Raw genomic sequence first — 13,169 nt, 5'->3', positions numbered from 1 at the left:
GTCTGGTTAAGCCACGGCCGGCCCAAAAATTACCAAGTTATCAGCCCATACTGACCATTGCATGCAGCAAAAAAAAAATGTGGTGTAGAGCTACGGGGCATCGTACGTCAATAATCTACTGTTACAGGAAAGACTTCTTTTGCGTAAAAAAAATATATTCGTTGCTCTGAATCGTCATTGATGCTGTATACTACGCAGGCCAAGTTCAGAAGTAGCTGCAGCTCAAGGCATTGATGCCGTCTCGTTCATACTGTATCCCATACGGTTTCGTCCTGTTCTGCACGCGGAATCGAGACGGTCGGCAGATGGACGGGGAGCCAAGCAGACGAACCGGATCGACCGGCGTTCGTCAAATGCAACGCACACCGTCACTTTAAAGCTGGGATAGCCACTGTTCGAGATAGATGCTTTACCTTCTTTTGGAGCCATCCATCGACCACCCCTTTGCTTCCCTTCGCCTTCGTCCTCCTTTGCCTTTTCACCTGCTCTCTCTCTCTCTCTCTCTCTCTCTCTCTCTCTCTCTCTCTCTCTCTCTCTCTCTCTCTCTCTGTGGTATAGTGGTATGGGCAGCAGCCAGCAGCTGGAAAAGGAAGAGGCCGAGCAGAGCAGGGAGGGAGAAAAGCGGTGAAAGAACAACTACTCGCCCCTTTGATATTTTGTGTTTTGCCAACTTGGATCGCAAGGTATTTTCTCACGTCGGCGAGGTGGCCCTTCAGGCTTCAGCTGATCACCTCAACATGGGGTGACCGGTGACGTGCTTGATTCTTTCAGAGATGTAACTGAATTCTGTACAGCAGATATCGTTGCTCTGAAAAGCTTGTACCCAGAATGAGATTGGCTGCCATTAGCATGACATGGTTTTGTTCCCTGCTCTTTTCTGATATTCTGCGTTCGTCTTATTGTATTGATGAATGATGATCCGGCAATTAAGTTTTTTCTAGTCATATTGAAGTGGCAAATGGGCGAGTAGTTTTTATACCCTGCACTCACGATCATGAACATACCCTCTTTTTAGTCTCCTTTGTAACTTAAAACAATCTGAACACCATTGTTGAGCCGTTTCTTTGTTTAGATAGTCTGATGATCGCCACAAGAAAAGAACATATACTAAAGAGAAACATCCTTCTTTCTGTTCCACCTGAAACTTAAATATAGATAAAGAAGAAGCTTCAATCCATGACTTGTGTTCATGGGAACATCACCAAGTTCTCGTGTGAATGCAGAAGAAAAATAATATCATTGCCTTATAGGCTCATAGCTTCCCTGAAATGGCATCGAAAACGAATACTCGAATAGGTAAGCAGATCCTGCAATTTATCCCATTATGTGTCTCGTTCTTACTTCTTCCATTCTTGACCTGTCCATCTCCAAATGTAGCTGTCCCTGGTGATTATCAAAAGCATTCTTCTTCTTCTTGTATACAGCACTGTACGATTGTTGTCAAAGGCACGACCTAATAAGTAGTAACCCTACCACCTGTGGACACGACTGCACCGCCCCAAAGCACGGCAAACACAGCAAGGCTTTGTTGCTAAAGCAGGCCTGCTGGCTGCTGCGGTGCTGCCGTTTCGGTTTCGGCGTCCACATGCACGCGCTTTATATGGATGCTGCCCATTTCCAACGATGCCAAGGCCTCTGCTCCCACTCCGCTCCACTCCACCTCTCCAGGAAGCCGCCGCTGCGATGGCGCTCCGGCTCGTGCTCGCCGCCGCATTCGCCGTCCTCGCACCGGATCTGGCGGCGGCGGGCGCCCCGGCGCTGGGGATCAACTACGGCCAGGTCGCGGACAACCTGCCGCCGCCGCAGGCGGCGGCGGTGCTCCTCCGCGCGCTCAACGCCACCAGGGTCAAGCTCTACGACGCGGACTCACGCGTGCTCAGCGCCTTCGCGGGCTCCGGCGCCGACTTCACCGTCAGCCTGCCCGACCGCCTCGTCCCGCGGCTGGCGTCGGACCCCTCCGCGGCCTCCGCGTGGGTACGCGCCAACATCCTGCCGCACCTCCCCGCGACGTCGATCACCGCGGTCACCGTCGGCAACGAGGTGCTCACGGGCACCGACGCCACGATGCTCCGGTCCCTGCTCCCGGCCATGCAGGCCCTCCACGCGGCGCTCGCCGCGTGCAACCTGACCTCCCGCGTGGCGGTCACCACGGCGCACTCCCTCGCCGTGCTGTCGTCGTCGTTCCCGCCGTCGGCCGCCGCGTTCCGGCGCGACGTGCTCCCGTACATGTCTCCGCTCTTGGGCTTCCTCGCCAAGACCGGCGCGCCGTTCCTCGTCAACGCGTACCCCTACTTCGCGTACAAGGCGGACCCGGACCGGGTGGATCTCAGCTACGTGCTGTTCGAGCCCAACGCCGGCGTGCCCGACGCCGCCACGGGGCTGCGCTACGGCAACATGCTGCACGCGCAGGTGGACGCCGTGCGCGCGGCCATCTGCCGGGCCAACTACGGCAAGGCCCTGGAGATCCGGGTGTCGGAGACCGGGTGGCCGTCGCAGGGCGACGAGGACGAGGCCGGCGCGACGCCCGAGAACGCGGCGAGGTACAACGGCAACCTGATGCGGCTGGTGGCGCAGGGGAAGGGCACCCCGGCCGCGCCCGGCGAGCCGCTGCAGGTGTACTTGTTCGCGCTCTTCAACGAGGACCAGAAGCCCGGGCCGGCGTCGGAGAGGCACTACGGGCTGTTCAAGCCCGACGGCACGCCGGCGTACGACGTCGGCGTCAGGGCGCCGACCATCAGCGGCTGGAAGGGGAGCGGCAATAATGGCACGGGCGGCGGCGCCGGGCTGGTGGTGTCGCAAGGGCCCGGCGGCGCCGACGGCGTAGGGCCGGGCACCGGGTACTACACCGTGTCGGCAGCGGCGAGCAAGGTAACACCAATTTGCGGCTGCACTAAGAATTGATTATATCCATGGTGGTTCCATTGAGCTTGGTACAAGAAGATAACCAGTTTGCAACACAAATTTGACATGGCAATGGCACTGGTAGCGTTCTTGACTGCAAAAGGAGCTAAAGATGCCATGCTCTAAGATCATGCTCCTCTCTTTAGTCCGAAAAAAATCTAAAAAAATTGGTAGATTTGGTCATCAAGTGAGTAATCATGCACGGCACTAGCTGGTAAAGCTGCTTGAGTGTTGCAGCATACGTGAGTGCACTGTGATTTATACTTAGCCCTCCTTTACAAGCAATGCTTTTGTCTTCCCCTTTTGAATTATGTACTATTTCGTAGGTGAAGAGGCGGCGGCGGTGCGTGGAGAGCTTGGTGGCGGCTGCCGTCCTGGCCATGGAGTCTGGGCTCTGGTGGTCATGACTTGGAAGCGATGCAAAATTGAGAAGAAACTACTGAACTGAGGCGCGCCATTGGTTGATTCATCATTGTTTTTGGGTCCAGATACAGTGTATGATTCATATGTATGTCTTGTAGCTACGCAAAGGAAGATATGCCTGTATACACATTCGATGCTAGTGTTCAGATTCACAGTTTTAGGGACTCTGCCCCGGTCTTAAGCTTCCAAATGGCAGCGGAATTCAGTTTTACAGCGCAGGTGATGGACAGTCACAAACCATCAGTCGTTTAAGCACTTCCTCTGGGCTCCCTAATGGGCCACTTTCAGCAATGTAATCCAACACTCGACGGATCTCAGCTCATGGGCCGCACATCCCAGGCCCTACTATGTCGTCGACCAGGCCGACACAAATCCGCCAAGGAGAGGCGCACTGCGGGCCGTAGTAGCAACTACATGTCGCTTGGGCTACAAAACCATCACATGTCGTTGGTGGTGTGGATTCAGCCCGATAAATGAATTTTGTTTTGTTGTCAAATAATATATAGGAAAAAATATTTAATTTGCCTCCCTAAACTATTGCAAAAGTCTGACTTTTGTTCCTCGACTATAAAATTGGGTATCTAGTCTCCCCCCAACTATAAAAAAGTTTATTTTACATCCTTCAGCGATTTTACAAGCTGTTTGACATTACTTTTTCATAGATTTTTTCTCCCTTCTCTCTTTTATTAATCAATTGAGGTAGAAAACATGGCTGCAAAATCATAAAAATTATCGTAGTAACAGATGAGAGTACAAATAATCCAATTTTTTTAAAAATTTTGAAGTTTAAACCCAAAAGAAATTTAAAACTTCAAATTTTAAAGAAAGAAAGAATTCAAACTTCAATGAATTTTTAAGGCATCAAGATGAGCTTCATATTTGATAAAATTTAAAATGTGTGACATATATTATAGTTACATCATTAGGAAATTTTTGTGAGTATAAGTTCTATTGTACTTTATTATGAAGGGTCAAATTTGAGCCAATATTTTATATTTTCTTGTATTTTCACATAACTTAAAATCTACTCAAGAATATTAATATTTATAAACCAAATAAGCAATTGCTTGAGTAGATTTTAATTTTTATGAAAATAAATGAAAAGGAATCAAATTTAGCTCAAATTTGACCCTTCCTAAAAAACTTAAATTCTGGTATAAAACGTATACACACAAAAGTTCCCTAACGATGCGCCTCTAATATGTATCACACAATTCAATTTTTTTCAAATATGGAGCTCATCTTGATTCTTTAAAAATTCAATGAAGTTTGATTTCTTTCTTTCTTCAAATTTTGAAATTTCAAATTTAATTTTTAGATTCAAATTCAAAAGTTGTGAAATTGGGTTCCTCTACCATTATGCTAATTTTTCATAATTTTTTATCCACGTTCTGCCTCAATTGAGTGAAAAAGGAGATAAGGAAAAATCTATGAAAAAAATGCCAAAACCGCCCGTGAAACCGTCTAGGGAGGTAAAACAAACGGTTTTGATAGTTGGAGGAGAGTACTTACCCAGTTTTATAGTTGAAAGATAAAAATCAAACTTTTGTAATAGTTGAGGGAGGTAAAATAGATTTTTTCCTAATATATATCACTATAGCTGTTGTTTTTTTCGTTGTCCCAATGGCTTCGCAGAACAATTGAGCGCAAACTGCGCAACACTCCTCAAATAAATCATCTCTGGTGCACTTGCAGAGTCAGCTGCTGTTCGAACTCCCCACGGCAGCACCTCTTCTCAGCGGCCGATGTTACTTGTGTTCAGACTAGAGATGTAAATTGGTGACCACATCTCAAACTTTTTTTAGTTTAAATATTTATACTACTTCTACAAATTGAAACTCTATTTTTAAAAATAATATAAATATTTATATTTAAACTAAAAGAGTTGAAGGTGCATTTAAGAATCACCAATTTGCACCCTACTTGAGACCATTCGATTCTCTCTGAATGAGCATGCCCCGAGCAACCAGGAACTAGCCGCTAGATCTCCACTGTTCATTCACCTTCGTAAGCCTGCCTCCATTAATCGTACAGCTAGCTTTGTTGGGCATCAACTTATAGGCAAGCTTCTGATGATACTCGGAGAACAAGTACACCAACAACTATCCTAACATAAACTTATCATCTTCGTACTGTTACTAATCGGAGGTTACTTTTAAGTCACCATGTGAAGTCACCTAGAATTCTAGGTGGACTCTCTCAAAAAATAGAAAAATATTAGAAATTCTTATAAAAACCAAAAACATCCGGCCATCTGACGACTCTAATTATGTTATAGTCATTGAATCTGTTAGCTTTTCTAATAAATTACCTACCTCTAGTATCTAAATTACCCAACTCTGCCCTTACATAAAAATATAAAGTAATTCTCTAATTTTTGTGTAAATTATCCACCGGTGTCATTATAAAAATAATGCAAGTAACCCCTAAATTTGCATATAAATTATTCAATTATATCATTATAATAGTTGAAGTAACCCTAAATCTGAATCTAAATTATATAGTTATAACAAAATATTAAAGTGCACTAATATAAAATTCTAAATTACAATTTCTATTAATATATTATTAATTTTATTTTTTATATAAAATACTACCTATGATATATGCCACCATACATTCATGTATGATGAAAAAAAATAAGAGTGCCAACTCATAAACAAATGATTCAATTAAATATGTATCAAACAAACATGAAAGTGTGATGCTAAATGAAATCTATTGCAAATCGATAATGATAATGATAAATATGTATTTTAGAGTATGTTTTAAAATATTAATAGATGAAAGAGTGCGTGGGATAGATAATTGTAATCATTAGCTATAAGCTTGTTTTTATATTAATTCTAATTAGCACGGATTGAGACTTGAGAGACTAGTAGTAAGCAATTATCAAGCACATTACTAACTGCACATGTTTTTATCTATTGTTCATCATAATGGCTGTTGGCAGTGGATGTTGGTTACTGTATGTGGCGGCTAGGCCGTGTTCCACATTGATCGACGACGCGCCTTACCCTCTCCGCCTTCTAGAGCTCCACCGCAAGGAAGCAGGTGGTCGTCGGGATTCTTTTTTGGTAGACGGGGGAAAAGGACACGGCAGCCGCCGATAAGGCTCCTCCTCGTCGTCGTCGCCGCCGCGGGTTCGATCGTTTCGTTATCTTTCCTGGCCTCCACCGGTCGCTTTCCCTCCTCCACGAAGCTGAGCTGACCTCCCACCAGCTCCGTCCGTCCCATCGCCGGCGGGTCGCTCGGCTCGCTTTGTTCCCTTTCGCCCCCAAAAGACGCTGCGTCACTCGCCTTCTCTCGCCTGTGCTCTGCCCATGCGCTCGCAATCGCCTATCTGTATCTGCCTGCCCTCTCAAATTTAGACTTCAGTTAGGTTGGTGCGGCGACAAGACTCGCCACCATCGCTGGCGTTACTCCCTGCTGCACTGCACGCACACCATCCTAGCACGAACTGTCCACCACGCTTCACAGGCTGTAGCCTGTAGCAGTGTGTGAACTGCTGTCTATCTAGCTATCCTTTGTATCCATGCATCTTCTCAGCAGGATACTGAAGGTGATCGACGACCTTGCATTGTGCTGAGAATCCGAGATAGATGAGCTGAACGACAAAGAAAGAAGGCAGCAGTGTGTGCGTTGAACCGTCGAGATCCGAGCCCAATAAAAATCCTCTTTGCCTTGACTTGAGATGTGGGCTGGCCCAAGCCAGGATTAGGTGGACAAGATGGCCTACGATGAGTAGCTTAGTACAACAAGTGATTGATCCGAACAATGATGAAGTTGGTTCGTAGTGTGAAGAAAATAGGCCATCAGAAATTCTAGCACATCTGCAAGTCGAGTCAATTGTGCTCAGCAGCTCTTACCATCTGGCTGGCTGGCACAGTATTTAACATGCATTTTTGCTGTCCTTGACTGCAGCAGGAGAAATAGGTAAAGCAGGCAAGCAGGCTTTTGCTGCATCGTCGTCCTTTCACCAATCATTAAGCTGCTGGACCTGACCACAGAGAGTAGTGTAATCGTCAGGAACACACTTGGTGTCCTGCTTGATTCCACTACTGCAACCAATAATGCAGCAAGTACGTTTTTCACGTGAGATGGGAGTTTAGAACATAACTCATTGTCACTTTTGGTAGCTGATGAAACCGATCGGTGCCCTCGTCGTCGCTGTCGAATCTAACGTCGTGCTACATGCAACAAGGAAACAGATCAGCATGTAATTGTATACAACTACTACTGTTGCGTAAAAAAAAGGTTATTACGATGCTGTTTTTCGCTTATTCTTGGCTCTTTCTCGTCTAGTCTTATTCTTGGGTTTTTGTGCGTTCTTCTCTGAAAGTCTGAAGGATCGGAGTAGTGACTACGCACGTGTGCCAATCTGTTGGTCCTCTCTGTCTGCTTGTGTACTGCTAACACGAAACTAACTAGTAGCTGCAGGTTTATCGATGCATATCTCCTCACAAAATGTCTCATCCAAAATTCAATCGCGACAAGCGCCATGTCATGTGCAATGGTCTCTTTGGTTCCTTGCACAAACAATCTGTGTACTAATCTGTCTATTTGCGCCGCAATGGCCGGGATGATCGATCTGAAGGTGCAGAAGCAGTATTGAGACACTAATAAGACAGCGTTAGTTGGTCAGCAGTATATAGGGAAAAGGTTCACTTAGCTTCTTATTTCCAGCAAATTAGTGATGAACTTTTTTACTTTGATTTTAAATGTAATAAGAAACGTGCACTGCTATCAGAATTTCAGAAGATTCGATGTAGATAGTTCTGAAACCTGAGATGGCGATATATAAATGGCCAAGGTATATATTTGAAACCACCGGCCGGCAGTAAGTAACCAGAGAGTAAGAAACAAAACCCCGGATCGCGCGAGATTTTAACGCCACGGATTGACCGCGACAAGGCGATAAAAGTGCCCGTCCAGCCAGCCATGTGGCACGAGGCTGCCGTCGAAACATGCATCTGCGACAATATTTCAACAAGCCTAAAGCAACGCTGCTTGGTGGTGCTCTGCCTTAGCTTCACCGTCTCCCTTTTTTTGCACTCGCTCTCTGATCTCGCCCCAAAAATCTCTATAAAACAGCTAGAGGGGCCAAAGGAACCAGCCTTTTTCCCGGACTATTTTCCCCTTGTCATGACACGAGAGACAGCGATTTCAATCAAATTATTTTTTTGCTAGACACATACCGACACAGATGCGGCGCGCACACACACGCATGCCCATCTCTATGAAAATATGCATGCAACCCTACCTCTAAATTTTGAAATTAACAAAGTCACCGCACGAGCCTCACTGTTGACGAGCATGTCACCTACCACTAAAAAGAATAATGCCGATAAATATCATGAATAAATTCAGAAAAATAGGAGCACCCATGTCAAGTCGTGGAATTGCCGCCCACACATGAGTCTCATTATCGAAAAGCATGATGCCGCCTACCGTACCGCTTAAAAGAACGACGCTGATTAATAAATCTTGAAGTGATGAATGCAGAATAATGCGAGCATCCAGGTGGACAGTAGGTTCATCAACAACAAGAAACCTTACCAGCTGTGCTCAGCTTGCTCCATCCAAATGATTAACACACTGAAAAAAGTATTCTTATTTTGTAATTAAAAAAGAAGAAGATGACGACCACACAGTTATAATTAACATAGTGCAACACGCCAACACACACGAGCTAGCACTAGAAAGGAAGTGATGTCACACCTCACTGCACTAGAAAACCAAAAGCAGTTTAATTATAATAGTAGCAATTAAGCTATATATAGGTACAAATGATAGATAGATAATAATACATGTGTTCTCCTAGCTCTGCCACTCTGTCCTTCTGTTGATGTCTTTTAGTTTCTCCTTGTTTTTTCTATGAGCTCACAGATCGTCGATGACCACACCTCTCGATCGAGCTCCATCCCTTGGACACACGACATCATCAGCAACCGGCTCTGTCTCCCTAGGGATTATTCACGTAGGTACGTGTACTGTGTACACACGTGCGTGCGATACGACGGCCAACGCACGCGTGTAGATGGAGTTAGCGGTGGCAATGCATGTATGCTGTGTCGTGTCTGGGCTACACGTTGTTCATCAAGTCCGCGTGCAACGACGACGACACCGACCGTGCGAGGCTCCAAAGGTCGCCGTCGCCGGCGACGGTCGCGTGCGCGGCGGCGGAGAAGGCCGCGGCGCCGGCGGTGCCGGTGGGATCGTCGAAGAAGGCGGCCATGGTCTTGGACGCGTCGGAGAGGCCGTTGAGCTCGTACGACGCGGCCAGCCGATCCAGCGTGTCCCAGTCGGCGATCCCCGATGCGTCGGCGGGGCCGTACTCGCCCGGGCTCGGGAGCAGGGCGCCGCCGCCGCCGGCGTGCTCGAGGGGCGGGAGTTTCATGAACCTCCCGTAGAGGCTGCTGCCGTGGCACGCCGCCGCCGTAGTAGTTGCGGCCAGGTGGTGGTGATCCAGCAGCGCGGGCTTGGTGTCGGCCTGGTGGTGCTTGCTGCTGCTGCAGAGCCTGCAGGTGCCCATGTACTGGAGGATGTGGTCGAGCGCGTCGTCGCTGGCGGAGTGGTGGAGCACCTGCGGCGCCTTGGCGTGGTCGCTGACCGTCACCGACGAGCAGTTGCTCGGGCTGCCCTCCATGGGCGCCGCCATCTTGGAGGCCGCCGCGTGGGCGCCGTCTGTCGCCGACGCGGTGGCGCCACCGCCGCCGCTGCTCTGGCCGTGGTGCAGGAGGTTCTTCTTCTTGAACACCCGGCAGATGACCCACCCCTCCTGCTCCTGCGCCGCCGCCTGGTCTCCGGCGCGGATCTGCACGTTCATTCATGAGCAAACAACATGTATGAGTCCAATTTTCATGACAAAAAAATAGTAAAAATAGAACAAGACAAATCAAGTGATTACAAGTAGGATTAACAGCAGTGAATTGAATTGATGTGTGTCTAGTAGCTGCTAGATTAATCTATGTCTACCATGAAGGTGCATGCATACATGGTAAGTTTTACTTCCTTGTAGCTAGGTTAATATATAGTGGTAAATTGTTCCGAAGCATCCAAAGGTGGTCGGTCAGTGCAGCCCCATTTCTGCAAAAAGGGGGAGCGAGCTGAGCTGCTCCCACTGGTACCAGACCACCTAATAAGCAGCTAGCCTAGAATCACATGCAAGATTATTGCCATGATCAGAGAGCCAGCTCAAAATAAAAAGCTGCCCCTCACTCAGTTGACCTCCGGGAAAAAAGGCTACAGCAGGTGGAGCAGAGACAGAGAGTGGCTGGCTTGTCCTACGCCCGTGTCGACGCGTGCGCGAGTCCACCACTCACTCTCCCGTACATCCTCGATCGCCACTGGAGACGAGACGACCATGCATGCACCCATGTGTACTGTGTTGATGGCTACCTACTCCGATCCCAAGTCTCCTACACATGATTATTGGAGTACTCTGGTAGTGGCAGCTTGTACTTGTCCGTTTGTTAGAGAAGCTGCAGCTAGCCTGCTGCTGCAGCAGCTACAGCATTCCATTTCTGTGCCGTGTCCCGGGTTGGGGCGGCCGTGTTTGGTTGGCTCGCCGGCCGGGCCGGTGTCTGATCTTGCTGGTGGCGAGGAGATTGTGTGCGTGGCCGGCCGGACGGACGGGCAGCCTCGCCGACCACAAGAGGGAGAGGCCCGTGGCCAACCACCCCCAGGCCGACTGGCCGAGGCCAGCCTAGCTAGCTAGGTAGCTGCTGCCTGCTGCAGGCTGCGAATGGCTGGGCGTTCCTTGAAGAGCACTGAACCAACCTACCCACCCCACAGCTAGGCCTTGCATTGGTCGTCGTCGTCCCTGCTTGCTTTGGTGACAGCGAGCGAGGGGTCATGTATGCCCCATTTCCAACAACCAAATAACCAATGAGCGAGGTCGCCAGCGCCAGCGCCAGCAATGGATGGATGGATGGATCGAGACAGAGACAGAGACAGAGACCCCCTCCCTAGCCTGCGCTCCTAATCAAATGATTCATTCAATTCGGTCACCCACGCCACGACGACGCGTACGAGAAGAAGATGACAGTCTTCGTCGTCGTCGTCGTCACTTGAACATTTGCATGCAGGTACGTGTGTACGTACGTACGAGTAGTAGTGTGTGTATTTGTATTTGTGTACGTACTGCGGCGGACGGCGGCGGCGAGGGGTAGTAGGGGTCGCCGGCGGCGGTGGCGGGGTGGGCGGCGTCGTCAAGCTCGAGGCGGTACTCGTGCATGATCCAGTCGGACTTCTGGCCGTGCGGGGCGCGGCCCTTGTAGAAGACGAGCGTCTTGCGCATGCCGATGCGGCGGGCGGAGGTGTGGATGGCCTTGTCGCGGCCGGTGGCCTTCCAGAACCCCGCCGCCGTGGCGCGGTTCGTGCGCGTCCCCGTCGGGTACTTCTTGTCCTTGTGGCTGAAGAAGTACCAGTCGTTCTGGGGGCCCGACCCGATGCGGCACTTCTCTGCACGCAATAATCCCATTTAATTATATACTCATTTTGCTAGCTGCTCATCCGAATCTCATCGATCGCTAAGGAATGGAGGATATATCGGAGGAAGAAGAAGAAGAAGAATGCTAGCTCACTCCAACTGACCTTGGATGTCCCATGGCTCGAGCTTGTTGAGGTCGACGTCGCGGATGACGTCGAGGTCGATGCGCTCCGAGGCCACCTTCTTCTTGAGGTAGTAGGTGAGCAGCTCCTCCTCCGTGGGGTGGAACCGGAACCCCGGCGGCACCACGGACTGCCCGTTCACCGAGATGCTCATGATCGATGATCGATCACTGCTACTAGCTCAAAGTACAAGCCACAAGCTGCTAGCAGTGTGTGTAGCTACTATCTAGCTGCTGCAACGGCCAATATAATGATAATAATCTATCTATAGCAGGAGCAAGGAACACGGGTGTACTACTATAATCAGATGTATATATGATTCTTCAGACGTCGACCACCATTGAGAAGGATCGGATCAGATCGGATCGGAGAAGAAAGCAAGCAGCGGCAGCAGCTAGGCATGCAAAGGGATCAGAATTGATCGAGGCCGGCCGGTGATGGGGTACAAGGAAGCAAGCTACAATGGAGGTGGTTATATATAGCTCCTGACACCGGCTAGTGGGATTAGTTTCGCCCAGGCAAGGGAAGTGGCACCAACCATGAGAGAGAGGGCAACCAATCCAAAGCTGTGGACCCCGGAGAGAGAGAGAGAGAGAGAGAGAGAGAGAGAGAGAGAGAGAGAGAGAGAGAGAGAGAGAGAGAGAGAGAGAGGCCTGGGCCTGGCCGCCGGGGCCTGCAGGAGAGGGGAGATCGATCGAGGAGGGTCACCGCAACCGGCAGCATCAGGGAGCGGGGAACGAAAGGCGAGCGGCCGCCATCGGCAGCCGTGACGCGCGACCTTAAAAATCTCCGGGAAAAGCACGGCCGGCCCGGCGTGCGTGCGGAGCCCGAACCGCCTTGGCGTCACGCCGGCTGGCCGGGGTAAAATCGGAGTGGCATGTCGGGCATGGCCAGCATAACCACCGCGCCGCGGCAGCAAAGCAACCACCGCTGCTGCCGCAGCAACAACAACAACAATAACAGCAACGGCGGCAACAGCAACGGAAAAGGATTGGTGATGCTGCTGTGAGCTCTTTTCTTCTCTTTTCCAGATGCACGGCCTGGTTCATCAGGATGTTTCAACTTTCAGGCTTTGATTTTTTTTCAGTAGTGACGAGTCATGAATAATAATGAAATATTAAAACGGGTTTCGGTTGCACTTGTTGCTGTTGAAGAAGAGGGTTATAATAAAGATATTTAGCTAGTTTTGGTTACACTTGATGGACAAAAACATTGTAAGTACTGGGCTA

General features: G+C 49.2%; 2 protein-coding genes across 2 annotated transcripts; one reads left to right on the top strand and one right to left on the bottom strand.

Annotated features, from left to right (window-relative positions):
• Positions 1 to 1,513: 1,513 nt before the first annotated feature.
• Positions 1,514 to 3,492, top strand: LOC120702497 (glucan endo-1,3-beta-glucosidase 14-like). Its single transcript, XM_039986314.1, has 2 exons — positions 1,514 to 2,868; positions 3,228 to 3,492. Exons 1-2 carry the CDS (start codon positions 1,624 to 1,626, stop codon positions 3,306 to 3,308), a joined length of 1,326 nt encoding a protein of 441 aa, XP_039842248.1. The 5' UTR covers positions 1,514 to 1,623; the 3' UTR covers positions 3,309 to 3,492.
• Positions 3,493 to 8,914: 5,422 nt separating this feature from the next.
• LOC120702496 (NAC domain-containing protein 43-like) lies at positions 8,915 to 12,571 on the bottom strand. Its single transcript, XM_039986313.1, has 3 exons — positions 11,923 to 12,571; positions 11,471 to 11,790; positions 8,915 to 10,141 (listed from the first exon to the last, which is right to left on the bottom strand). The coding sequence occupies exons 1-3, from the start codon at positions 12,092 to 12,094 to the stop codon at positions 9,410 to 9,412; spliced, it is 1,224 nt and encodes a 407-aa protein (XP_039842247.1). The 5' UTR covers positions 12,095 to 12,571; the 3' UTR covers positions 8,915 to 9,409.
• Between the last annotated feature and the right edge of the window lie 598 nt (positions 12,572 to 13,169).

Source organism: Panicum virgatum, chromosome 4K (genome assembly GCF_016808335.1).
Source record: "Panicum virgatum strain AP13 chromosome 4K, P.virgatum_v5, whole genome shotgun sequence".
NCBI classification, from domain to species: Eukaryota; Viridiplantae; Streptophyta; class Magnoliopsida; order Poales; family Poaceae; genus Panicum; species Panicum virgatum.
This window is presented reverse-complemented; position numbering and strand designations above follow the sequence as displayed.